We start from the raw sequence: 24,118 nt of genomic DNA on the forward strand, positions 1-24,118 counted from the left end.
TTTGGGTTTCTTCCTCTTTGACTTGCCTACTCATATTCTTTACCTGTTTTTTTCTTGTCTAATAGAGTCTGGGCTCTGAAGCCAGACAGCCTGAGAAGCCAGGCTTCTATTTATTGTTCAGAGTTCTTGGGCAAAGTATCCCTTGTGCCTCAGTGTCTTCTCTTTTAAACAAGGATAACAATCGTACCTGCCTCCTACGGTTGTACAAAATTTAAGTGTGCATTTAGGGTGATACCTGGCTTAGAGATGTTGGCTATTATCAATAAATACTAATTTTTATCATTATGATGTTTTCAGATATTATTCCCTGGCTCTGAGGCAAAGCCCTGCCCATCCTGAGCTTCATTTTCTTACCGTCCAGGTTTTACTTGGTCATTCTTCAAACACTATCTCTTGGGCATCCCTTCTGTTTGATTTATCCTAGGCCTTGAGAGGGAAGGGAGAAGCTTTAAGATGTTGAGTTTGCTTTTTCTCTATCTCATAGCAGAGCTGTCAATGTATATAAGGTAGATTATAAGCTTTTAGGTTATTTTTACATCTAAAGTCGTCCCTTCTTTCTCCTTAAATGATTTCTCCAGTGAAGAGTGTATCTCTTAGATATTAGTGGTGACATCAAGATGCTTCGAGTCTATTTTGGCTAGTTTTTTTTTCTTTTCATGTGTCTGCATCCCTATTTGTTCTATAATTTTATGGCGCTCAGCAGTCATTCTTGTTTTATTCATTTCTCATCTCCTAGCTTAGTCAACTTGGGACAACAAGCATCTTTCAGAAAGGCACAAGGAATTGCATCTACATTTAGAACCCATTGCTCCACTCCAGTATCTGAGACCACAGTATTTGCCTCTTTTGAAGGACTCAAACATAAATTCAGGAGTAGAATGCATGTTAGTGGTGGTTTACAGTACCTTATATTGATGTTTTTGTTAGGAAATGTCATGGACTATATACAAAGTAAAACAAATACTTGGGGTTCAGTGAAGTAGATTCTGCATGTCCACGTTCTGGCTCTTTTGGTGTGAAAAATTAGGAGAGGTGATAGGCAAGATGGAGTTACGAAGTCGTCCCATCCTTTACATGGAGCAAACCTGCCTCAGCCACAGGCACCTGTTTTCCCCTGTAAGCATGAACAGATGATTTGTAGGAATACCCCTTAATCTCCAGAAGCCTGAAAGCTCTCAGAGATAGCATCAAGATAAACTTTTGTTGTGGCAAGAGACTTGAGCCATCGTCTCGTTCAGCATCTTTACTCAGATATGAAAATGAAGTCCAGGGAGGCTAAGTGACTTCCTCAAGTTCACACTGCTCGTTAATGACTGAACTACAACTAGAATCCAGTTTCTTAGTATTCTCATAGTTGTTTCATTGTGCTAGACATAGACAGTTGATTAAATATAGTAGTGATAGAGTTTGGTCATTGCTAAGAACCTATTATAACAACTACATGCCTGAGAAAATTAAGGTGATGGTCAGTTTCTCATTAGCCATGATTTGGAATGAAATAATGGACCTTGTTCAGTCACCAGCATAGAGGACAAGACACCCTCTCCACTGTGGCTCTCATTGATCCATCACCCCATGCTAAGATGCGACTTTGCAGAAAGGAACAGATGAGAGAGGACATTCTAGTCTGACTTTATAGATTTGACCATGGAGATTAAGAGTAACAAGAACAACAGGATGTGGATTTATAGGCACCAGGCATGAGAAATAATGTGGTTGGAAATGACTTCTAATATCTTAGAAGCTTCTTTCTGTTCTCAAATCCCACTCTTCCAGCCCCCTATCTGTGCTACCATATGTCTTTTTCCCTCAGTGCCTTCTCTTCTCCAAGTCTAATTTCAGCCTTCCTACAGTATGCTTCAATTCCATCTCTCTAGTTGTCTCCTGGATGTTTCCAGTTGGTGGAAATCTCATGGGCATTTCCAGACTCCGCTTTATCGCCTCTCCACAAACCTGCTCTTTCTCCTGCATTATCTATCTCAGTTAATGGATTGACTGGTCAGCAAGCTACCCAAGACAGGAATGTGGGACTTGTTATGGGTCTTGCTGTGAAACTGGGAGGCAGTTGTGATAACCCAGGAGAGACCAGATGGGCCTCCTAGTCTTTCCCTTTTTAATCCACTGCCTCAGACCTACCTGAGTGATGCTTCCAAAATGCAGAACTGGTTATTTTATTTCCTTGCTTAAAGAATTGCAGGATTTTTTGGATTCTGAATGAAATCCCCAGTCCTTAACATATAAATCCCAGTCTCATTTCTCTTTAATGCTTTAATGAATAACTTGGTCATTGCTCAGGTAGGACTTGTACCTTTGTACCTGCAGTACCTTTGCACCTCCGTCTAGAATGCCTGTCTCTCCTTTCTTGGCCAAATGTTCTTATACTCCAAGACTGCCACCTCCTAGTCCAGGTTAGCTCTCACTGTACCTTACGCTTCCTTTTGCCATTCTTGCTCCCTGTTTATATTCCATCTTCCCAGCTAGTGTTCCTTGGGGATAGGAACTTTATTTCATTCATGTTTGTGTCCCTAGTGCCTGACACATAATAGGTGCTCAACAAACATTTATTGAGTGAATTAGCAATGTGCCCTCTTGCCTGCCATAAACACCTAGGTTATCCTTCAAGATCTGCCATAGTTTTTCCTATCTTCACCATTCAAAACATCTTCCTTTTTCTTTGCTTTTCTTTGCTAGAAAGGACCCTAAATCCTTTCTATCATCTGGGCTCGTTTCCACACTCAGTGTCTTATCTGTGCTGTTTATCCTTTTCGTTCAGCCTGATATGTTCATGTTTTCCTCCTTTTTGCTGTCTCAATTCCACCCTTTCATTCAGAGCTTGTCCTCTATTCTATTACTTTATGATTCCTTTCTTGATAGTAATGTTTAGTTATTCTCTCTTGCTTTCTTTGTATTGATTTTGATTCTCCAGAAGTGAAGCCATTTGATTGCCAGCTTCGGAAGGGCAGGGATCGGGAATTAACCTCCTTTTCTTCCCCACAGCACTCTCTCCGTGTGCCTCATATTTGATAGCCTAGCCTTGTTCATTGACATGCGGCTGACTCTCCAAGATGAGGGCAGAGTAATCCGGCAGTCTGGCTCTTCCAGATGGGGTTGTTTTCAAACCTATTTGGACACCCCTGTAAGAAATGGGCTTTTTAAATGTAATTTTTATTTTTCGTTTATCTTGTTAACAGAGTACCAGAGAAGCAGAAATCAAACTGAAAAGTGAAAGCAGAGTTAAACTCTTTTATTTGGACCCGGATGCCCAGGTAGGAACTATTTTAATGTTTAAAATAATTGAAGAAATAAATCTTTGGACAGATTATTTGTTTGCTTGTTTATTTTGGACTGACAAGTAATGTAACAACAATATGTAAAATTCAGGAAGAAGAAGAAAAATCAAAACAACCTATAATCTCATTACCATAGCACAACCATTAAGAATATTTGATATTCAAAAGATAGTTGAAAACTAAGATTTATCCAAAAACATTCTCAACTCCACAAATAATATTTAATTTACCCCATAAAATAGCTATCAGAAAATAATAAGCGTTATTGCAGATGCCCAGCACACAGTGATATTTCCTGACTAGCCCAAACTCAGTCTGAAGTGTAAGACTTACAGTACATGCAGTCCACATCTGTGTCCCAACAAAACCCAAAACACAGTATGGCTAGGACCTCCCGGGCTTCCCACAAATAGGGTTGCTCTGAAGGGCAACAGTTCTGCTCTATTTCCTTCTGTATTTTTCCCCTCTTCATTTGTGGTCTGTTTTATAGAACTTTTTTTCTCCATTTAACTTTAATAATAAATATTTTTCTGTGTTTCTTGACAGACTTCATAACCATATGTATTTTTGCTTCTTGACAGTTTTTTTTATTTGTTGTGATAAAGAATGCATAACAAAATTTACCATTTTAATTATTTTTAAGTGTGCAATTCAGTGGCAGTAAGTACGTTCACAGTGCTGTGCAAGTGTCACCCCTATCCATTTCCAGAACCTTTTTATCATCCCATGCAGAAACTTCTCCATTAAACAATAACTTTCATACTCCTACTTTTCCTCACCACCCCCTAATCTCTATTCTATTTTCTGTCCTTATTAGAATTTGCCTATTCTAGGAACCGCATATATGTGAAATCATACAATATTTGTCCTTTTGTATCTGGCTTGTTTTAGCATAGTGTTTTTAAGGTTTATCCATGTTGTAGCTTGTATCAGAATTTTATTCTTTTTTGTGGCTGAGTAATATTCCATTGTTTGTATTTATTGTATTTTGTTTTTCCATTCGTCTGTTGATGGACACTGGGTTGTTCATAATCACAATTTTTAAGCTCTGCATAATAATTCATTAAATAGATATACCATCATTTTTTGACCATTATTATAAACTATATAAACTTATAAAATAGTAACACTATTGTAAGTAATGAGTGTATGTGGCTTTTCCATATTTTAGGCAGTTTCCTTAAGATACATTTATTATGGTTTTTTTTTTAATGTGAGGATAATGTATTTATGTATTTGCATTTTTTTTTAAAGAAGCTTGACTTCTCATCAGCTGAGCCAGAAGTGAAGCCATTTGAAGAGAAGTTTGGAAAAAGAATTCTCGTAAAGTGCAATGATTTATCTTTCAATTTGCAATGCTGTATTGCCGAAAATGAAGAAGGACCTACTACAAATGTAATTTTCCTTAAAGATTTTTTAAAAAAATATTTGAAGGTTTCAGATGTGCCTGTTGTTGTGAAATCTGGACATGAAATCCCAGCTTCCAGTATCAAGGAAATACAATGTTTAAATCAGGATGTGGAGGGTTGTTTAACCTACGGGGACAGGACGTTGGTGACAAAGGATAGGGATCAAGTCTATTTCTCTTTAGAAATAGTTTACATCAACAATCATAAATAGTGCTAGTAATTTCTTCTTTGATAACAGCATTCTTCTTTTCCCCTGAGAGTTTGAGCCACAATGATGGTCTGGATTGTTTTGTTTTGTTTAGGTAGAGCCTTTCTTTGTTACCCTGTCCCTGTTTGACATAAAGTACAACCGAAAGATTTCTGCTGATTTCCATGTGGACTTGAACCATTTCTCAGTGAGGCAGATGCTGGCCACCACATCCCTGGCTCTGATGAATGGCAGCAGGCAGAGCTCGCCTGCCCTTCAAGACATCCTTCATGAGGCTGCCATGCAGTATCCAAAGCAGGTGGGGAGCATGAGCCCAGTCATCACACTACTAAGATTTACCTTGCACATGCTATGTGAACACACAGAGACTTTGTAATGCACAATTGGGATGAGACTTCTGATTATATTGACAGCATAGCTAATTAGACAGTAAAAGCAAGCTGAGAGAGAAGCGCTTTTTGATTTCTCATTTATTCTTTCTAAACTTTCTGCCAGTTGCCTCCCCACCACCCCAAATAGCCTATTTGAGCGGATGGTGAATTATTGATCAGTTAACCAGTTTGGCACTGAGTGCTTCTTAATGGCTATACTGTTTCACTAGTCTTTGCTGCATTAGAACCTTTAATATTCATAGGATTTGTTTAATGTGGTTGTGAATTGTACTCACTGAAGAAAATTGTTTGTCCCCTAGGGAATATTTTCAGTCACGTGTCCTCATCCAGATATATTTCTTGTGGCTAGAATTGAAAAAGTCCTTCAGGGGAGCATCACCCATGGTGCTGAGCCGTACATGAAAAGTTCAGACTCTTCTAAGGTATGGATGACTTTTACGCTTGGTGATGATGAGTAGCAGTTGGGGAAAAAAGCGTTCTCTGTTGAAATAGAAATGCTTAAAGAAATCAAAGTTAAACCATATTTATATTTCAAAAGATACAGACTACAGAGATTTACTCTTATATTTAACCTGTGTGTCTGGTTTTCAGTGAAAAGGAGTCCTATGTGTAAATAAAATGCTTCATTTGGCTAGACTATCTCGATATCATGAAATAACTTGCAAAGGAATTACTATTAAAGCTTAGTAGTAAGCTTTCTGTCATTATGAAGTGCATATGTTATATTCAAATAGAGTTCATTCCACTTGATGTGTCTCTCAGGCTCTGGAATTATTTTGGGGTCCATTTATACTTAACTATGAGACAGTAAACCAGATAGACTAGGAGATGATCTGGCTCAGACGGTATGTCCAGTAGTGCTGATGGTTCTGGTCTATTCATGATTCGTCAGTTGGGGTAGGTTTTGGTGGCAGAGGTGGAGCGACCTTACGTAGAAGACAGAAGGAAACATTACGTATATTTGGTATATGTGCAAAGTAGCATTCATTACCTGGAGAGTGTGTAGGTGTGGATGTACCATAGAATTATTAAATATTAGAAGTAATCTAGTCGAAGACTTCCTTTCACACTTCAGAAAACTGAGGTTACAAAGGTATAGTTAGTTACCTGCTCAGTGTCCCACAGCTAGAATGACCAAAGGTCACTTGACTGTCACTTTCTAGCACATAAAGCTACCTGGTTAGACTAAGTTATTGAGTGCTGTCCTTGCCAATTTATAGTATTTTTAGTTAAAAAAAATTTTTTTTGTAAGTCGTCATTCGAGAGAGGGCCCTGATATATTGACCAAGGACTGGTCAGCAGTAGGAAGGGACACCCCAGAGGCTCTAATGGAGGTTTAATGAGCTGATTCAAAGCTTTCACTCTTTTTCTCCATGGCCACCCATACATCACAGGTGTGTACACCAAGACTGAAGATAGTCCTTAAAGGACAGATTGTAGGAGTCAGACACCTTGGTGCTGACCACCTAATCAGCCTAGATACTTTGAACAAATCATGTCACCAATCTGGGCCCTGGGTTTCCCATCTATAGCTGAAAGATGATGTTACTACCTTCCCCTACCTTCCTCTCAGGGAGCACTAGGACCAAATAGATAATGTACAAGACAGTGCTAATATGGGCACTGCAAATCATTGACCCATATCAGACATCGTTATCAGTTATTACAGCCCCAGTCAAGGAAAAGCCCATTTTCCCAGGCACATTGCTTCAGACAGTAGGCCTTTCTGGCTGATAAAAGCTGAGTAAAGTTTAGTTTCTGGAGAGAAGCTATTTTATTTTTCAAAATCAAGTCTGTAAAACCTTGGATAAGAAGCTCTTTTAGCTCTTTGATGTTTTGGTTAATAATCGATGAAGGCCCAAGATAGGTCTATCCCCTTAAACGAGTATGCATCACATTTCCAAAGCCCATACACACCAACTTCGCTATTTCTGCCTGCCACATGGACAGTTTCAAATGTGGCAGGCCATGTTGGTGCAAAAATCGCCTATCACTGTGAGCTAGACATTATACTCCACACTTGTGCCCATTGGGCATCTGCTGATGTCTGCTCTTCGTCACTTATGAGATGTAAAGCTCAGCTATATTCATGTTATTCCATTTGCAGAGATTTAGACTCAACCAGCTCACATCAGAATAGAAGGTTTGACAGAGATATTACAGAAGGATGATTATTTTCTGTATATCAAAATTACCTCATGTTTTCTAAGATGGTCTAGAACATCATTTGGAGTAAATTTTTGTTTTGGAGGAAATTTTTATGAAAAGTGTCATTAGGTGTTCACCATGAATAGACTTTTTTAAAAAGAAAGAAAAATTAAAAAAAAAAAAAAAAACCTAAAGGACAAAAATGAGTTTTTCACTCTGACTTTCACATACATTATGTTCCGTTTACACCCTTGGGAAGTCTGAGAGCTCAGTCCTCATTCACTGCAAGGAAGAGTGAAACTTATTTGAAGACTTGTGTTTTAGTTTTAATATTTTATGTAAATATTACATTTTACTCCAAAATATCATGAGTGTTGTTAGACCCTAAAAATAATAGTTTCTACCAAAATTGCCACTCCAGAAAGGTAATCCCTATTCCCCTGTGACTGCAAACCCCCACGTGCCCACTGGAACATACTCCACCTGAAGAAAAAAGGGAGGGGCTAGATGAGCTCCTGACATCTATTCAATCAAGACGTGTTTTCCAGTTCACTCACAAAGGCAGCAATTCCCTCAGTGTGATGATGGTAGAATCATCATGTTTTGTAACTGGAAGGGGTAATGAAAAATGTAAACCAAGCTTTTGTTTCCAAGGTATGGAAAGTGGAAAGTAGAGCCCAGAGAGGTGCAATGGCCTCTAGATTCACACAGCTGGTTTCAATTTGACTTAGAGACAGATGGCTCTATCGTTCTACTTCTGGGTCTTCTAGATAAGCACTCTCAAACCTGGTACCCACAGCTCACTGGAGGTCTTCTAGATGCAGATTCTGACCCAGAAGTTGTGGGTAGGGCCTGAGACTCTGCATTCCAGGTGATGCTGATGCTGTAGCTCTGCAGAGTACAGTCTGATTCACAGGCACTAGATCACTTTTCCCCAAATTGGTTTGACTTTGATATACTTAAGTAATGTAAAAGACCCTTCAAAACCTCACTCTGACTCTGAATCACTGAAAGTTTGCAATGGTAATAATGCAGTATCCCAAAACAAGCAAATTTGGAAAAATTGTCATCTACTTTAGCAATAGGGGTATAGTTGATGAATAGACCGTGCATACATCTTAGGCCAAAAGCAAATCCGCTTCACTGTGTACTATCAGTCAGCCCACAGCAAGCCAAAATTGATCATTAGGAAGTGAAAATAACAGTAATTTATGCTTACAAAGCAAGACTATTACAAAGCAATTGAAAACCCTTGCCTAACTTAAGTCAACACCTATGATGTCTTAAAAATGATTATTTCTCCTCTAACTGTGGAACTCCAGTGCACATAAGGAGCTGTGAAATCTTAGTATTTTCATTAATCTTCTCACTTAAATTCTAGTAATGGAAAATACTTTGGTATGAATACCAAGTATTAGTAATTATTGATAATTCAGTAGACTTCTGATAAGTAGCCCTTAGTCATAAGAAACTATGAAAGCCTATGCTATGGCATGTTTGTTGCCTGTGAAAGCGACATTTTACATAAGAAAAGATATGATATTTTGAGAATAGTCTTCATTGTCTATTCATTGAAAATCACTGCTAGAGAATGCATTAAACAATATACTCTGCACTGGGTATAAATCCAGCTATATTCATTACAGCAAGATGTGTTTTTCCATGCATCTGGTACTACAGTAAGAGCTTATTTAATAAACATGTGATGACGGCTCTTCAGATAATAATTCTCCTGTCAGTGAGATGCAACATCTCTTCCACATTTATTCTGATGTCTTCAAGGTTGCTCAGAAGGTGCTGAAGAATGCCAAGCAGGCATGCCAAAGACTAGGACAGTACAGGATGCCATTCGCTTGGGCAGCAAGGTAAGGAGAACATTGTTTATGCCTTTGATATAGATATGTGGAGATAGACAGATTTATAGATCTACTGACCTGTTTATTGCCCAGAGACAAAGAGGATTTAAATGTGTAAAATTGAAAAATAAATAATCCCCATATTGGAATAATCATGTAATTGAGTCACAGAAAGGAAAGATACTGGTTGGAAGGTAGCTATGTAGAACCGGCAGGATGAATAGGAGTGTTTATTGCAGGAGTGGCATTCCAGGTTTCAGCCACATGTCAGCAGCTAGGAGTAGGGTGGCAGCCCAGTGAGGCCTACAGATCTTCTTTATTTGTGATCTCTACTTCTTATGTATTTGACTGTGTATGTTATTTCCTAAGCACAAGCCATTTGCTGGAAATGTTTTCTACGTAAATTGGGTTAGTTGTGTTCATCCTCATAAATATCTTCCATGTTTTTGGATAATGAGATTTCTATTGGCTACAGCCAATGGAATAAATAATTAGTCTTCACATAGAAACCAGAATTAAGTTGTGGATCTATTTTGGTCTTTTGGAAACTCAGTTTAGAAATGTCCTTTGGCTATTTCAGGACGTTGTTTAAGGATACATCTGGAAGCCTTGACAAAAATGCCAGGTTCTCTGCTCTCTACAAGCAAGACAGCAATAAGCTCTCCAATGACGACATGCTCAAGTTACTTGCAGACTTTCGGAAGTGAGTCTAAGGCCTTACTTATTTCCACACCAGAAAAATAGAAGTTGTTTGGTGGGGCAGGAGGAAGCAGGAGCAGCCTATAAATTGCTCCACTCACGTATCATAGGGCATGTTGGATGAATGGTAATTTTACCTCAAGTCCTTGGGATTTAACATTGCAAGAGTATCCTGGTTCATTTGAATTCTGTAAAGGGTGTTTTTGATGGTCACGTGAAGATTGAGTTGGGGGTAAAGATGAGCCTGCGGGGAAGGAGACAATGAAGGAACTTTTGGCAAGAGATGAGAAGGGACTCAGCAAAGCTACTTCAAGTGGGAATAGGAAGAAGGGGACTAGTTTAAGTCACGTCAGAGAGGCCTGGTTACTAGGTCTCGGTTTCCTGATGGGGTGTTAGGGTGGTGGTCTCAGATAAATAACTCCCGGGTTGCTGATGTGTGCAGTAAAGTGACTCGTGGAACTATTAACTAGATGGGTGATTGGGGGGAAAGGATAATAACATATAGCACTTATTGTTTATAAGCGTTGTTCTAAATGTTTTCCTTATGTTAATGAGTTTATTAGTTTCTGAGAGCTGCCATAACAAAGCACCACAAACTTGGTGGCTTAAAACAACAGAAATTTATTTTCTCACAATTCTGGAGGCTAGAAGCCCGAAATCAAGGTGTTGGCAGGGCCCCTTTCCCTCTGAGACTCTAGGAGAAGATCCTTCCAGCCTCTTCCAGCTTCTGGTAGCCCCAGGTCTTCCGTGACTTGTGGCAGCATCACTCCAGTCTCTGCCTCTGTCTTCGTATGGCTGTCTTCCTGTGTGGCTCTGTCCAGATTTCCTTCTTACAAGAACATGCCATACTGGATTAGGGCCAACCCTAGTGACCTCATCTTCACTTGATTACATCTGCAAAGATCCTACTTCCAAATAAGGTCACATTCATAGGTACCTGGGGTTAGAACTTCAACTTACCCTTTGGGGACACGATTCAACCCTTAGCAATGTGGTGAAGAGAGGTTAAGGAATGGCGGAAGTCAGTCTGACTGAGAATCTGCCTTTATCCACTCCATTATAAGGAGTTCATTTTCGAACTTATAAATAACTGATTTCCTTAGCTGGGGATGTGGGTTTTATCCTCCGGGAGAATTCTGGGAATGAGAAAGAACTGAAGGTATTAAAAGATATTGAAATGAAAAGAATGGCCAAGAGCCAGCTGTTACTATTCTGTACTATAGGAACCTTTCAGTCTTTTTTTATTTCAAAAAAATGTAAATCAAAGTAACAATATCAGTTTGCCTAGGACTCAAGAATGGCTGTTTAGCTTTCTTTAACTTCATTTTCACCTTTTTTCACCGTTATTCTGATTTTCAGAATTCTAAATAGAGCCACAATTAACATCTCTTAAAAACTCTTACTTATAATGAATAATATGTTATCATTCATAATGTGTTGTCATATAACAATTATTATAATGTTTTTATTTGAGTTGTAGGAAACTTTTAGTCTTACCTGCAGAATAAAAAATTGTTTTCTTTGAAAACTCCAGTCACCTATAGTTAAATAGATTACAATTTTCCCTCACCAGTGTACAGTGCAAGTCTCAATAATCCTGGTGTACGTCTGTCTGTATGTACTCACTCAGGAAGGCGAACACACTATTGTTAAGGAAGAGAGTTTATCTCTATGACCTCATTTTTGAATATTAAAATATATATATTTTAATGTAAATGAAGAAATGGATAGGCAAATAGCTAACTAGATGGAAAGATAGATAGGCGTAAAAATAGACCTATAGTCTATACATCAGAATGTTAGTCACAGTTATCTCTAAGGAATGACTTTTTCACTTCCCACTTTATAGCTTTCCATGATTTACATGGACATATTTTTAAAACTAACGTTTACTTTTATATTTCAACAAAACAAACAAGGAAGTATTTTTGTACATGATGGAGGTTGAAAGCCTGTCTCAGAAGTTACTTCCTAGCTGATTAGCTTGAAGATTCCCCTGCGGTGGCAGCTCTTCGTAGGGGAGGCCCAGGCTCTTGGATCTGGCTTCCTCAGCAGAGACTGAAGGATGGGCCTTGACAGGGTCTTTAATCAACAAGCAAGCCTGAGGCCAGGCAGCAAAGAGCACAGACCTTCACTGGTTCAGAGCATAGTGCTCCGAACACATGCATACCAGGCCTTCATGTGTGTGCTCCATGTGTGTGTCCTTCATGTGTGTGGGAAAGATTTCGTGGTAAGATTTTGCTCCAGATGGCCAGAAACTCAAAAATAGGGATCCAGCCTTGTCAGCATCAGAAGGCACAGCCACGCAAGGGGAGCCACCATCTGCTAAATAAGAATCCAGAGAAATGCAGGTGTCCACTGCCTGTGTTCTTCCCAGCAGAGTTAGGGAAGCAGAGGATTCCTCTTTCTTTCTCTCTTTCTTTTTTTCAAACACTAATGTTGCTCTTTTTTTTTTTTTTTTCCTATATTTTTGTAGAGAATAATCTCATGTCAGTGGCTTGGGTACCAGCTTGGATCTAAAACTATTGTTTCAGTTCCCATGATTGTCTTAAAATGTCATTTAATAATGGATGAGAAAATTTTTCTCAAGCTGTCTCCAGTCTTTATAAAATAGCTGCCAGAGCTCATGAGCCACATCCCCCTTTCCTTTGCAATAATTACCAGGGGATACGGGCCAAGATTTAGTAAGAAAACAATTCTGTCAGATAGATGATATTGCTGACATACAGGCTCCAAGAAGTATTTAGACTTGGTGTTTTACATTTATTTTATTTGCTCATGGTGATTTCTTTTCTCACTTCTGCAAGAAATCTGAAGGCATAAAAGCAAAGCATAGAAATAGGATCTTTTCTTTAAAATGTTCATCTTTTTTAATGCTACTATATTGGGTAATTTAGGTAAGATCACTATTAGGGTTTTTTGCATGAGGCTTATATCTATATATGTGTGTGTTTATTTGTAGCTTTATGTTCTTTGACACTGAGTTTGACATTCTTACCTTTATTTCCTTCTAGTTACAGTGCACTCAAGTAGTTGGGGCTACTTGCCTTTCTCTAAACCTACTGTATACTTTCACCCCATCACGCTTTGCCCTCTGCCTGAATTGTGTCTCCTTCATGCCCACATCAAGCAGCACACTTGTGACAAACACATATAGCATACACATTCCCCTTCTGCTTTTTCTCTTGGAGAGAACCCTACTCATTTTTCAAAGCCCAAAATATAACTCATGTTTATGTTGGGAGACCTGGGCCAGGTCACTAGTCTTTTCTGCTTGAGTCTCCTCTTCTTTTTAAGGAGGATCATAACAGCCCTGCCTCCTAGAACTGTGGTGGGAATAAATGAAAATACATGGCAGGGTGATTTCTCTCACTATGAATACTAGTCTCATCCCCTCTTCCATCTCAATACCCTAGACTTCTACTAGTAGAGGTTTATACAAACCCTATGGAAATAGTTGTCATATGTCTCAAGTACTTGACAGTATCTACCAGATTTTTGGCTTCTCAAGGACAGGAATCATATCTTGTTTATATTCTCTCTGTGGTTTCTAATGTGGTGCATGTTGTATCTCATCGTGAGCACTTGATAAATGCTGATTGAAATTTCTTTTAGACATAAATTCAGTGATTTTGTTTAAATAAAAGCAAAAGCATCTCAAATTTCTTTCAACCACATAAATTTTTTTTTAAGTGACAGCAATACTTTTAGGGAATATTTCCTTTTACAAAATGCAATTAGAAGATTAGACTTACTACCAACAACAGACCCAAACATATCTACAGTGCCAGTTAATCACATTAATGGGTCAATACAGGAAGTAGAGAGTTTTGATCAACTAGAAATGGCTCAAATACAACAAGGTAAAATTTCATCAAGAGAAAAATTAAGTCCTATTCTGAGTTCTAAAAATGTAATTATATAAATATGGAATGGAGAGATAAAACATGATAGTAAAACATATGGGAAAGATTTAGGGATTTTAGGTGATCGTAAATTTCACGTATGCCACTAGCTGTGGCTACCTAAAAGCAATAGCATTTTGGCTGCATCGGTAGAAGGGTGTATTGTTCAAAACCAGACAGCTATCCTGCCTGGTCAAACCACTGGACCTGATCTATGCAGTTCTGGGTGCCATGATGTAAATGGGACGTTCTTCTAGGTGAGAAATGGAATTGGAAGAACGTGCAAAAGGGCTGAGAATGGAGGACTTCAGAAAGATGTGGTAGCTGTTTATAGATGATTGAAAGGTGTTCCGTAGAGAAACATAACGAGGCCTGTGATGAGTGGAAGTTCCAGAAAGGAAGAGCAATCTGGGTGTCAAAACAACTATGTGGAAAGTTTCCTTGTCACTAGAAAGTGTTGAAGCAGTAACAGGGCTTGTCAGGAACATCACAGAAGAGATTCATGTATTGGAATGCGTCAGACAAAATATGAACACCAAACATTTCATTGAGTACATCCTTTATATTCAGCATTTTGCTGGATACTGGAGCCAAAAATGACTTCTAGTTCTGAATTTTCATGATTCTAAATGAACCCAGAATGTATGGTAAGGGCGAGATGGTTCAGGAAAACTTTAACCTTTTGCTGATGTTCTTATCTAGTCTTATCTAGTGCTGTCCAGCATGGTAGCCACTTAGCCACATGTGACTGTTTAGTACTTGAAATGCAGCAAGTCCAGACTGAAGGGAGCTCTAAGTGCAAAATACACATCTGGTTTTGAATAATTGGAATGAACCTTTTATACTGATTGCATACTGAAGTAATAATATCTCGGATTTATTGGGTTAAATAAATGTTTTCTTAAAACTAATTTTACCTGTTTCTTTTTACTTTTTTTAATGTGGCTACTAGAAAGTTTAAAATCACTTTCATGGTTTTTGTGTTATATTTCTCTGGGAAGAGCTGTTCTAGAATTTAGGTTTTAGAGCTAATTTAACTTATATATGTTTGACTTTTCTCTTTTATTTGTAGACCCGAGAAGATGGCTAAACTCCCCGTGATTTTGGGCAATCTAGACATTACAATTGATAATGTTTCCTCAGACTTTTCTAGTAAGTTGGAAGTTCTATACAATAAATAAACAAAATTTTGTTTGGTTTTTACTTCAAATTGCTTGTTTTTAATTTTTCAGATTATGTCAATTCATCATACATTCCCATGAAGCAATTCGAAACCTGTACTAAAACACCAATCACATTTGAGGTAGAGGAATTTGTGCCCTGCATACCAAGACACACTCAGCCTTACACCATCTACAACAATCATCTTTATGTTTATCCTAAGTACTTGAAATATGACAGTCAAAAGTCTTTTGCCAAGGTTAGTGTCAAGATGAGTTTTCATTTTTGATATCAAACTCTCAGGTTTCTTTCGGCTTCTCGTGTTCTTTTATAAATATTTATATATCTTTGGCTTTTTTTTTTTCTTTTTTCTTTAAATATTGCTGCAGGCCAGAAATATTGCTATTTGTGTTGAATTCAAAGATTCAGATGAGGAAGACTCTCAGCCTCTGAAGGTTTGTTTTTCTTTTAGTATATATCCACATTTTCCCATTTAAAAATTCATTTGCATGATACTGCACATTTTAATGGACATAAACAAAAATATTATGTCATCACAATATATAACCACATATTCTGAGCCTTGGAGAATATGGAATAATTGAGTTCTTGCTTCTAATTGACAACTGCTGTTTTATTATACTGCTTAGAGATGAAGATTTCATATGCATGTTCAATCCAGCAAACACATCGTGTACCCACTATGAGCCAAGCATTGTGTGGATGCTAAGAATTATATTTAGTAACCTTGATAATAGAAATAATAATAAGAGGTTGACATTTATTAAATGTTTATTATTAGTATAGTAATAGTAGATTATTGTTGATGTTTATCGAGTGCTTATTCTACAGGTTCTCTGCGTAGAGCCTCATAGTTATTAACCTCCTTTAATTCTCATAACAGTCTTTTGAGTTAGGAGCTATTATTATCCACATTTTTTTAGATGAGACTAATGCACAAAATTTAAGTAAACTGCTTAGGGTCTTACATTAGTGAAACCAGTGTTCAGGCCCAAGCAGTCTGGCTCCAGAACCCAAATTCTTTACTGTAACTATGTGAAAATGACTTTCCAAGAAGCGAAGGAGACAGATGTAAAGAATATAATGTAGTTTTTGCCCTTAAGAAGTTCACAATTTAGCGAGAAGGATAGTCATGAAAAAATATTTTCTGGCTCACAGAAGGTACTGAAATGGTTTTTGGGGGGCAAAACTGAATAATTAGTATAGAAAAATCTTGAAGGGACACAGAGAAAGGAGTTAATTATTTCTTGAAAGATGCATGAGAGCTTGCTTGGTGCACATAGAAGGGAAAATCGTTAGGATGGAGGGATTGCATAAACAGAGACACAGAGATGTGAAAGGGAACAGTGAGCCAGGCCTTGCCCAGAGCTACAACATGGGGTGTGGGGAGGGCTGGGAAGTGAGCTAGACGGTGGGTCGGGCCCAGGAGTAAGGGGACTTGTGGGTCTGGAGTCTCACAGGTGGAAGAACTTCATTAGAGATGGTTAAGTTTATGCTGTAGGAATGTTCTTTACAAAAGATCTGAGTTAAATTTCTTACTCTATTAATCGAATGCTGGTGTTGCCCTTTGCTGACTCTTACTCTAGTGCATTTATGGCAGACCTGGTGGGCCTGTGTTCACAAGAAGCGCCTTTGCTGCAGTTTTACACCATCACCAAAACCCAGAATTTTATGATGAGGTAAGTAAGGTTTCCAAGGAAAAACCCAGTGTAACCAGTTTAAGGAAAACTCCCAAGTTCCTTGCTCAAGAAAGCAAAATTTAAGAGAAGCTGCATATTATACTGAAATCACAGTGATATAATTAAACGTTGAAGTATTTATTTAACATAATTTTTTTCTAATTATAAAAGTACATATTGTCAAAAATAAAAACTTGGAAAATGTAGATAATATAGGAAAAAAGTCAAAATCCTGCCTCTATCACTACTATAATTAATATTCTGACATATTCAAATTCATACTTAAGTAGAGTTAATGTTTATTGAATCTGAGACTCTTCCTTTATCATTATTGGGTTTCCTTATGTAAAATTATAATGTAGTTTATTACAACTACTATATGAATTTTTTTTAAATGATCTACCCTGGTTTTTCATCATGCCTTGGCAGTGTTAATGTAGTGGTTTCTTTCATGTGTTTTCCCATTCCTTCTAGAGTAGAAATATCAACTCTCCTATTTTTGGTCAGTGAATGTCTTAGTCTGTTCATGCTGCTATAACAAAATACCACAGACTATGTGGCTTACACACAGTACACAGCAGATATTTATTACTTATAGTTCTAGAGGCTGGAAGTCTGAGATCAGAGTGCCAGCATAATCAGGCAATGGCCATCTCTGAGGTCGCAGATTCTCAGCTGTATCCTTAAATGATGGGAAGAGCTAGGGAACTAGCTCTATAGCATCTCTTTTATAAGAGCATCTCTTTTACAAGGGCTCCACTTTCATGACCTAATCACCTCTAAAGGCTCCTATTAATACTGTCACATTTGCAGGTTAGAATTTCAACAAGTGAACTGGGAGGAAGGAGTGGAAGTGGGAGACACATTCAGACCATAACAACCTAACAATATATTAAGGATCCATTTCTTCCTTAGCACAATTTACAGTCTCACATTTCTTTGACTGCAAATGTTGCTATCAGTTTGGAGACCAAATGCACATTTATGCATTGGGTGAAATGCTGTGTGGCTTCTTTCACCAAGAAATGTTGTTTTTTAATAATAGGAAAATTATTCTTTTGTCTTCCTTGCAGATTAAAATAGAATTGCCCACCCAGCTACATGAAAAGCACCACTTGTTGTTCACATTCTTCCATGTCAGCTGTGATAATTCAAGTAAAGGGAGCACAAAGAAGAAAGATATTGTTGAAACACAAGGTTTGAAATTTCATCATTCCTTTGTTTGTTTATAACTTACACATTAGGTTCATAAATTTTATTTAAATTCTGAATTTGCATCCTTTTGCAAAGGATTTTTACATGAAGTTTGTGAAGGTAGCATGCCTGGCTTGGATATGTAAAGTTTTATAAAAGATAGTTTTAGAATTCTAATTCCAAAGCAGTCAGAGTACCTTGTAGGCATTGTTGTGTAGAGACTATATTCAGGGCCTTTTTGGTTTCTTACCCTCATTGATATTGACAGTTCTTAAAAAATCAAGCAATTTAGTAGCATTGGCCTTCTGTCATATGTTTTCATAGAGTGAATTTTTCTGTTCTTTGTTTCAACAGTTGGATATTCCTGGCTTCCTCTCCTGAAAGATGGAAGGGTGGTGACTAACGAGCAACACATTCCTGTCTCAGCCAATCTCCCATCTGGCTACCTTGGCTACCAGGAGCTCGGGATGGGCAGGGTATAGAACTTTAAGACTGATTTATCCCAATTCCTTCAGAAACATTAGAGATCAACCAATACAACAAAAACACACAAAAAAAGCACTCTGTATACTTGCCAATCCCAACATTTTGGTTTTAGTTATTCATTTTCGGATAAACTTAGGCCATTGAAAGGCAGTGTTGTTAACAGTATCACAATCTAGAATGATAGTTTGAGCATTTTAGTATACGCCCAGAAGTAGCAGTGCCTCATCAGGAAATGAGGACTTGAAGATACTGGATGAGGTAGAAATTCCCCACAAACTAGCCATACTCAAATAAAGATGCATTTTTAGGGTCATACAAATGATTAGGCATTGTCTTTCAGCTTTATGTAAGTCTAGTATGTAAATCTCTCACCCACGTGGTAGCCATTGTGATACCTTTCTGATTTGTTGAAGCCTCAACAAATTGTCTCAGATTTCAAGTGGTTTGTTACTTTTACATTCTTTTTAACCATCTTAGATTTTATAGATTTCAGTTTTATAACATGCTTACACAAGATCTGTTTCATTTCATTTTGAATGGCTTTTAATGTTTTTCTGCATTTAAATAGTGCCAAGTTTGGGGCCACGTTATGGACAAATAGTTAAAATATTCCAAAATAAGGGTAAATCATATAACAGTTATAATTCCTAGTTTGAGCATGAGAAAAATGGAGGTTTCAGAAATAAGCACAAACAGATGCTTGACCCCTTTCCCTGTGCAGGAGTACTTACTGTCCTATTTGCTTTATCTGGTACCTTCTGCCATCTTTTTCAGAATCTTGAACTCAAATATGGTTAAGTCATTGGTGAAATAGAATTCTTTCTCTCTCTAGTGGACAGTAAGTCTTAACAGCTGTAACTAAACAAACAAACAAACACAAACTTAGAAAATTCAGTAAGAAGAGCATTAAACTTGGGGGAAGAAAGTAGGTAAAAATTAGTGCTGGTTGAAAATGCTGTGAGCCAGGCATGACTATCAAGTCACCAAAGCTGTCTGGGCCTTCAGCACCTCATCAATACCCTCATTCATGATGTGTTCGAAGATCACTAATCTGTCGGAATGTATTTTCCTCCATATTTTTTCAGCATTGTGGTCCAGAAATTAAATGGGTAGATGGAAGCAAGCCACTGCTAAAAGTTTCAACTCATCTGGTTTCCACGATATATACTCAGGTTAGTGTTTAAAATTAGCAGTGATTGTTCTGTGAATGACTGTGTATGATTTTTTGGCAAAACAGAATTGTAATTGATATGTTATATGGATATATTTTTACTCTATATAGATCTTTTAAAGAATGAAAGTACAAGGTGCTCATATGTACTGAAATAAATGAATAGTACAAGTAACATTTCTCAAAAGTTTTCTTCTTTTGTCAGAGGATCTTCGAAATCTTTTCTTAAATTTATTTTTATCTCTGTGATGTTTTCATTTTTATAATCTAAAGCTACAAGAAGCAAATACTCCTATTTCCATAGCAGATATGCTAATTAGCTTTCATTTTCTTTTCTTCTTTCTTCCCCGCAGGATCAGCATTTACATAATTTTTTCCAGTACTGTCAGAAAACTGAATCTGGAGCCCAAGCCTTAGGGAATGAACTTGTAAAGTACCTTAAGGTATCAAATGGCTTTCTTAGTAACCCCTTTATAATGAGGTTGGAGTTGGCTGGGTTTTCTATTTCATGACGAGTCTTGTTCTTACCCTTTGGAATCATTACAAGGATGCTCATGGCTAGATGCTCTCACATCAGTAGCTTCTATATAGTTTTAGATAATGGCAAGAAGGGGACTCAGAAATAGTTCTCCTCCTGCCTTAGTCCTAGTCCCACATATGCTTTTCTCAGGCTGGTCCTAAAACACATTGTTCCCCGCATAGAAAACCACTCACTTACATAGGCCGTCTGTGTTGAGTGCTCACTGGGCAAAAAGCACAATAATAGGCACATAAGAAGCAGTGACTTCAGACCCACCATGCAGGAATTTCTAGTTCATTGTAGGAAATAACGCAAGCTCGGAGAATGCATGCTAGGTGGGTTAGAATAATAACAATGCACGTTGCCAACCCCAGCTTCGCACAGGAGTTAGGATGGTGACACAGTGAGAGCAAGGAGGGTTTGTTGAGGGGAGTTTCATCCAGAACATGATTTTAGGGGAACAGTTTTAAAAAGGAGAGTAGCAAAACAGGTATTCTAGGCATGGGGACAAAAGATAAGAAATGTAAGAAATGGAGTAGAAGTTGGATTTAAGTAAGGAAAATGGAGGGGGGATTCTGAAATTACCGCTGTGCCTAGTCCCCCAGAGAGCCACGTGACTTGAAGAAAAGCCTTCGTATTAGTTTTCTATTGCAGCTGTAAGAAATTACCACAAACTCGGTGGCTTAAAACAACACAAATTTATTATCTTACACTTCTGTAGGTCTGACAAGAGTCTCAGTGGGCTAAAATCAGCGTGTTGTTAATAGGGCCGAGTTCCTTTTCTGTAAACTCTAGGTGAATCTGTTTTCTTGTTCTTTTCCAGCTTCTAAAGGCTGCCCTCATTCCTTGGCTTTTGGCCTCTCTCAAAGCTGACAAAGTTGCTTCTCTGACCACTTTCAAGGACCCTTGTGATTCCATCGGGCACACCTGGGTAAATCCAGGGAGTCCTCCCTATCTTTTTTTTTTAGAGTCCCCCATTCTTCAGGCTAGCTGGTTAGCAATCTTAATTCCCCTTTGCCACATAACATATTTATAGGTTCTGAGGATTAGTCCATGGACATCTTTTTTTCTTATTCTGCCTGCTCCTGCCTTCCATTTGTTTTAGATGGGCTTCTTCCATCCTTATTTAAAACTGAGTGGAAATTGCTTGGGGTTGGTTTACTTTTGAAGGGATGACTCGAGCTCTTGTATTCCATGTCTGTAGAGCCTGCACGCAATGGAAGGCCACGTGATGATCGCCTTCTTGCCCACCATCCTAAACCAGCTATTCCGTGTCCTCACCAGAGCAACTCACGAGGAAGTCGCTGTCAATGTGACACGGTGAGAGAGGTGGAAATGTGAATACTCTTCTTCTTTTTCAGTCTGTCCAGACCTGGAGCACAGTCATACATATCTGGGATGCTAGTATGTGTTAAACATTATATTTAAAAAATTTCTTTTGATCTCATAAGTAGGGACCCCATCTAATTCCTTGTTTTCTGTGGTGCCAATAGCATCATCATTGTTCTACTACTACTGTGATAATAATGTAATGTTTCCATTTTCACATTACTATTCATTGCTTTATTCATTCCTGTGGTGTGTAGGGTCATTATTCATGTGGTTGCCCAGTGCCATGAGGAAGGATTGGAGAGCCACTTGAGGTCATATGTGAAGGTATGTAAAATAAACCATCTCAATCATTTAAATCCGTGGCTCTCCAATTTTCCTTCTGAGAACTTATTTTTTAAAAATCTAGTTATTTGGGGATGTATTTTGAGATGAAACTTAATACTTCTGCTTTCTCTTCTGTACCATATAGCCAGTGCTTGCACCTGAACAAGGGGAAGTCCAAAGAGGGGCAGCCATTCATTTATTTACTTAATTTCATTTTGTTAAACTGCATTTCTTCTTTTACTGAGTTTTGCACATAATGTGACCCAAATGATATGGAAATTTAAAGAAGAATTTTAAGTCACTCTTATCTAGGCCTCTGGTATAGCTTATTGCAGTGGTCCCCAACCTTTATGGCACCAGACACCGGTGCTCCTATGAGAATCTAATGCCCGATGATCTGAGGTAGAGCTGAGGTGGCGATGCTAGTGCTGGGGAGCAGCTACAAATACAGATGAAGCTTCGCTCGCTCGCCCACCGCTCACCTCATGCTGAGTGGTCTGGTTCCTAACAGGCCAGGGACCAGTACCGGTCTGCTGCCTAGAGGTTGGGCACCTCTGGCTTATTGTCTTCATTTTTCTTTTTCTTATCTAAAATTTCCAGAAAAACTGCTTCTTCTAAGATAGGAAGGTTAGCTCTGGCCACCATCAAAGTGGATAACTATGTGTGACTGCAAGAGATGTTGTTGGGATCAATATGAACAAATTCTTCATTTACATTCAATATTCAGTAAAGTAAACATAGTGTCAGTTACTGTTCTGAGAAGTTACACACATCCTATTTAGTCTTCAACACCTCTATGAATTGTAGCTATGTGGTAGCTTAAAAAATAAAGTTTGGGTTGTTCAGAGTATCAGTTACCCAGTGTCTTGTGACACATTTTGTGAAGTTCTTGGGAAGTGGAGCTATGGCCTGGAGAATCACTGACCTGAATCAGGCAATTCACATATTTTGATAGGTTCCCTGAAGACATCCTGGGCTCCCTCTTTCGGTCACGTGACAACCATCCTTCCCACCTTCCATTTCCACACCTTCCTCTCCCACCCATGCAATCATACCTCGATCCCTAATCTCCATTCCTTGGAATTTCTCTAGCTTTCAGCTCATCTTGAAGAACCAATGCATTAAAGTATCTTTCTCTTTTCTTCAAAGTATGCTTATAAGGCTGAGCCATATATTGCTTCTGAATATAAGACAGTGCATGAAGAACTGACCAAATCCATGACCACAATTCTCAAACCTTCTGCCGATTTCCTCACCAGCAACAAACTACTTAAGGTATGTTGGGAGGGCCAGCATGACTGCAGTATTGAGGTTGATTAAAGAAAACTCAAATTCCTCAGCTTGATCAAGTTACCCTTTTTTGTGTGCTTTTAGAGACAATTACCACTTCCTAAAAAGGGATAACAGAGTTAGGTCTTTGCCACTTGTACTGTGCTCCTGTTAAAGCTGTAAAGTATTACTATACTCAAGAGTTTCATGAGTTCTTTAGTATTAATAAGTCACTATAATCAAATCATTGGAGGACTGTGAGAGATGATACAGGCATGTGTCAGCAGACGAGACTCAGCCAAGAGGAAAGACCGCACATCTAATCTAGCAGTGCCTCTTTCTGCGTTGTGCCATGCTGAGTGTATGCACCAAGTTTCCTAGTGGGATGGAGTTACTTATCGTCAAACATGTCAAAACAGGACAACATCTGCCATGCATCTCTGGTTCGATAATTTGCCAAAAGGTTCGGCCATGTTTTGGGGTCATACCTGTTTTATTTCAGTAACATGGCCAGCCTAAGAGAGTAAACATCTCACCTTCTAATTGGTTGTTTTTCTTACTGGGATCTTTTTATTTTCTTTCAGTATTCATGGTTTTTCTTTGATGTTTTGATAAAATCCATGGCTCAGCATTTGATAGAGAACTCCAAAGTTAAGGTATGTCACTTCATATCAAGGCTTGTGGGGCGGTTCTTAGGGGAAAGTGTCTTTCATTGTGTTTGCAACTAACATTTATTAACACTCCCTGTGTGCCAGTTACAGTACTATTTTAAGCTCTTTCTAGTAATTAAGCATTTTAGCTTTAAAACAACCCTATGGGGGGAGTATTAGTCTTACCCCTCATTTTATAGATGAATAAACTTGGGCTTGAGCTACCTGCCCAAGGCCATGCTGCTAGTGAATGGAGAGAACAGGTTTTGAGCCAGCTTTTAAGAAGGATCTGGCTCCAGAGCCCACACTCCTCAAGCACTGTTATTAAATCCAAAGAAAAATGTGTCTTTTCCTTTGACTAGCTTAGAAGTTTTCAAATCTGTTGAAGTGGGGATAGTAGTTTA

At 38.3% G+C, this 24,118-nt stretch overlaps 1 protein-coding gene across 7 annotated transcripts in view; it reads left to right on the forward strand.

Annotated features, from left to right (window-relative positions):
* The window catches only part of DOCK9 (dedicator of cytokinesis 9), a 242,404-nt gene that overhangs the window by 149,381 nt on the left and 68,905 nt on the right, over positions 1 to 24,118 (forward strand). For 6 of the 7 annotated variants that reach the window (XM_015587356.2, XM_015587359.2, XM_015587358.2 and 3 more), the window contains exons 10-27: positions 3,192 to 3,266; positions 4,545 to 4,685; positions 5,002 to 5,205; positions 5,599 to 5,721; positions 9,230 to 9,312; positions 9,884 to 10,006; positions 14,980 to 15,059; positions 15,140 to 15,327; positions 15,458 to 15,523; positions 16,676 to 16,768; positions 17,842 to 17,965; positions 18,317 to 18,438; positions 19,534 to 19,620; positions 19,973 to 20,062; positions 21,344 to 21,459; positions 21,726 to 21,795; positions 22,945 to 23,070; positions 23,649 to 23,720. In XM_015587356.2, coding sequence (XP_015442842.1) covers positions 3,192 to 3,266; positions 4,545 to 4,685; positions 5,002 to 5,205; positions 5,599 to 5,721; positions 9,230 to 9,312; positions 9,884 to 10,006; positions 14,980 to 15,059; positions 15,140 to 15,327; positions 15,458 to 15,523; positions 16,676 to 16,768; positions 17,842 to 17,965; positions 18,317 to 18,438; positions 19,534 to 19,620; positions 19,973 to 20,062; positions 21,344 to 21,459; positions 21,726 to 21,795; positions 22,945 to 23,070; positions 23,649 to 23,720 — 1,983 coding nt within the window. The remainder of the gene's footprint in view (positions 1 to 3,191; positions 3,267 to 4,544; positions 4,686 to 5,001; positions 5,206 to 5,598; positions 5,722 to 9,229; positions 9,313 to 9,883; positions 10,007 to 14,979; positions 15,060 to 15,139; positions 15,328 to 15,457; positions 15,524 to 16,675; positions 16,769 to 17,841; positions 17,966 to 18,316; positions 18,439 to 19,533; positions 19,621 to 19,972; positions 20,063 to 21,343; positions 21,460 to 21,725; positions 21,796 to 22,944; positions 23,071 to 23,648; positions 23,721 to 24,118) is intronic. The other variant, XM_015587357.2, reaches the window with a different exon arrangement.

This window comes from Pteropus alecto, unplaced genomic scaffold, assembly GCF_000325575.1.
Source record: "Pteropus alecto unplaced genomic scaffold, ASM32557v1 scaffold13, whole genome shotgun sequence".
NCBI classification, from domain to species: domain Eukaryota; kingdom Metazoa; phylum Chordata; class Mammalia; order Chiroptera; family Pteropodidae; genus Pteropus; species Pteropus alecto.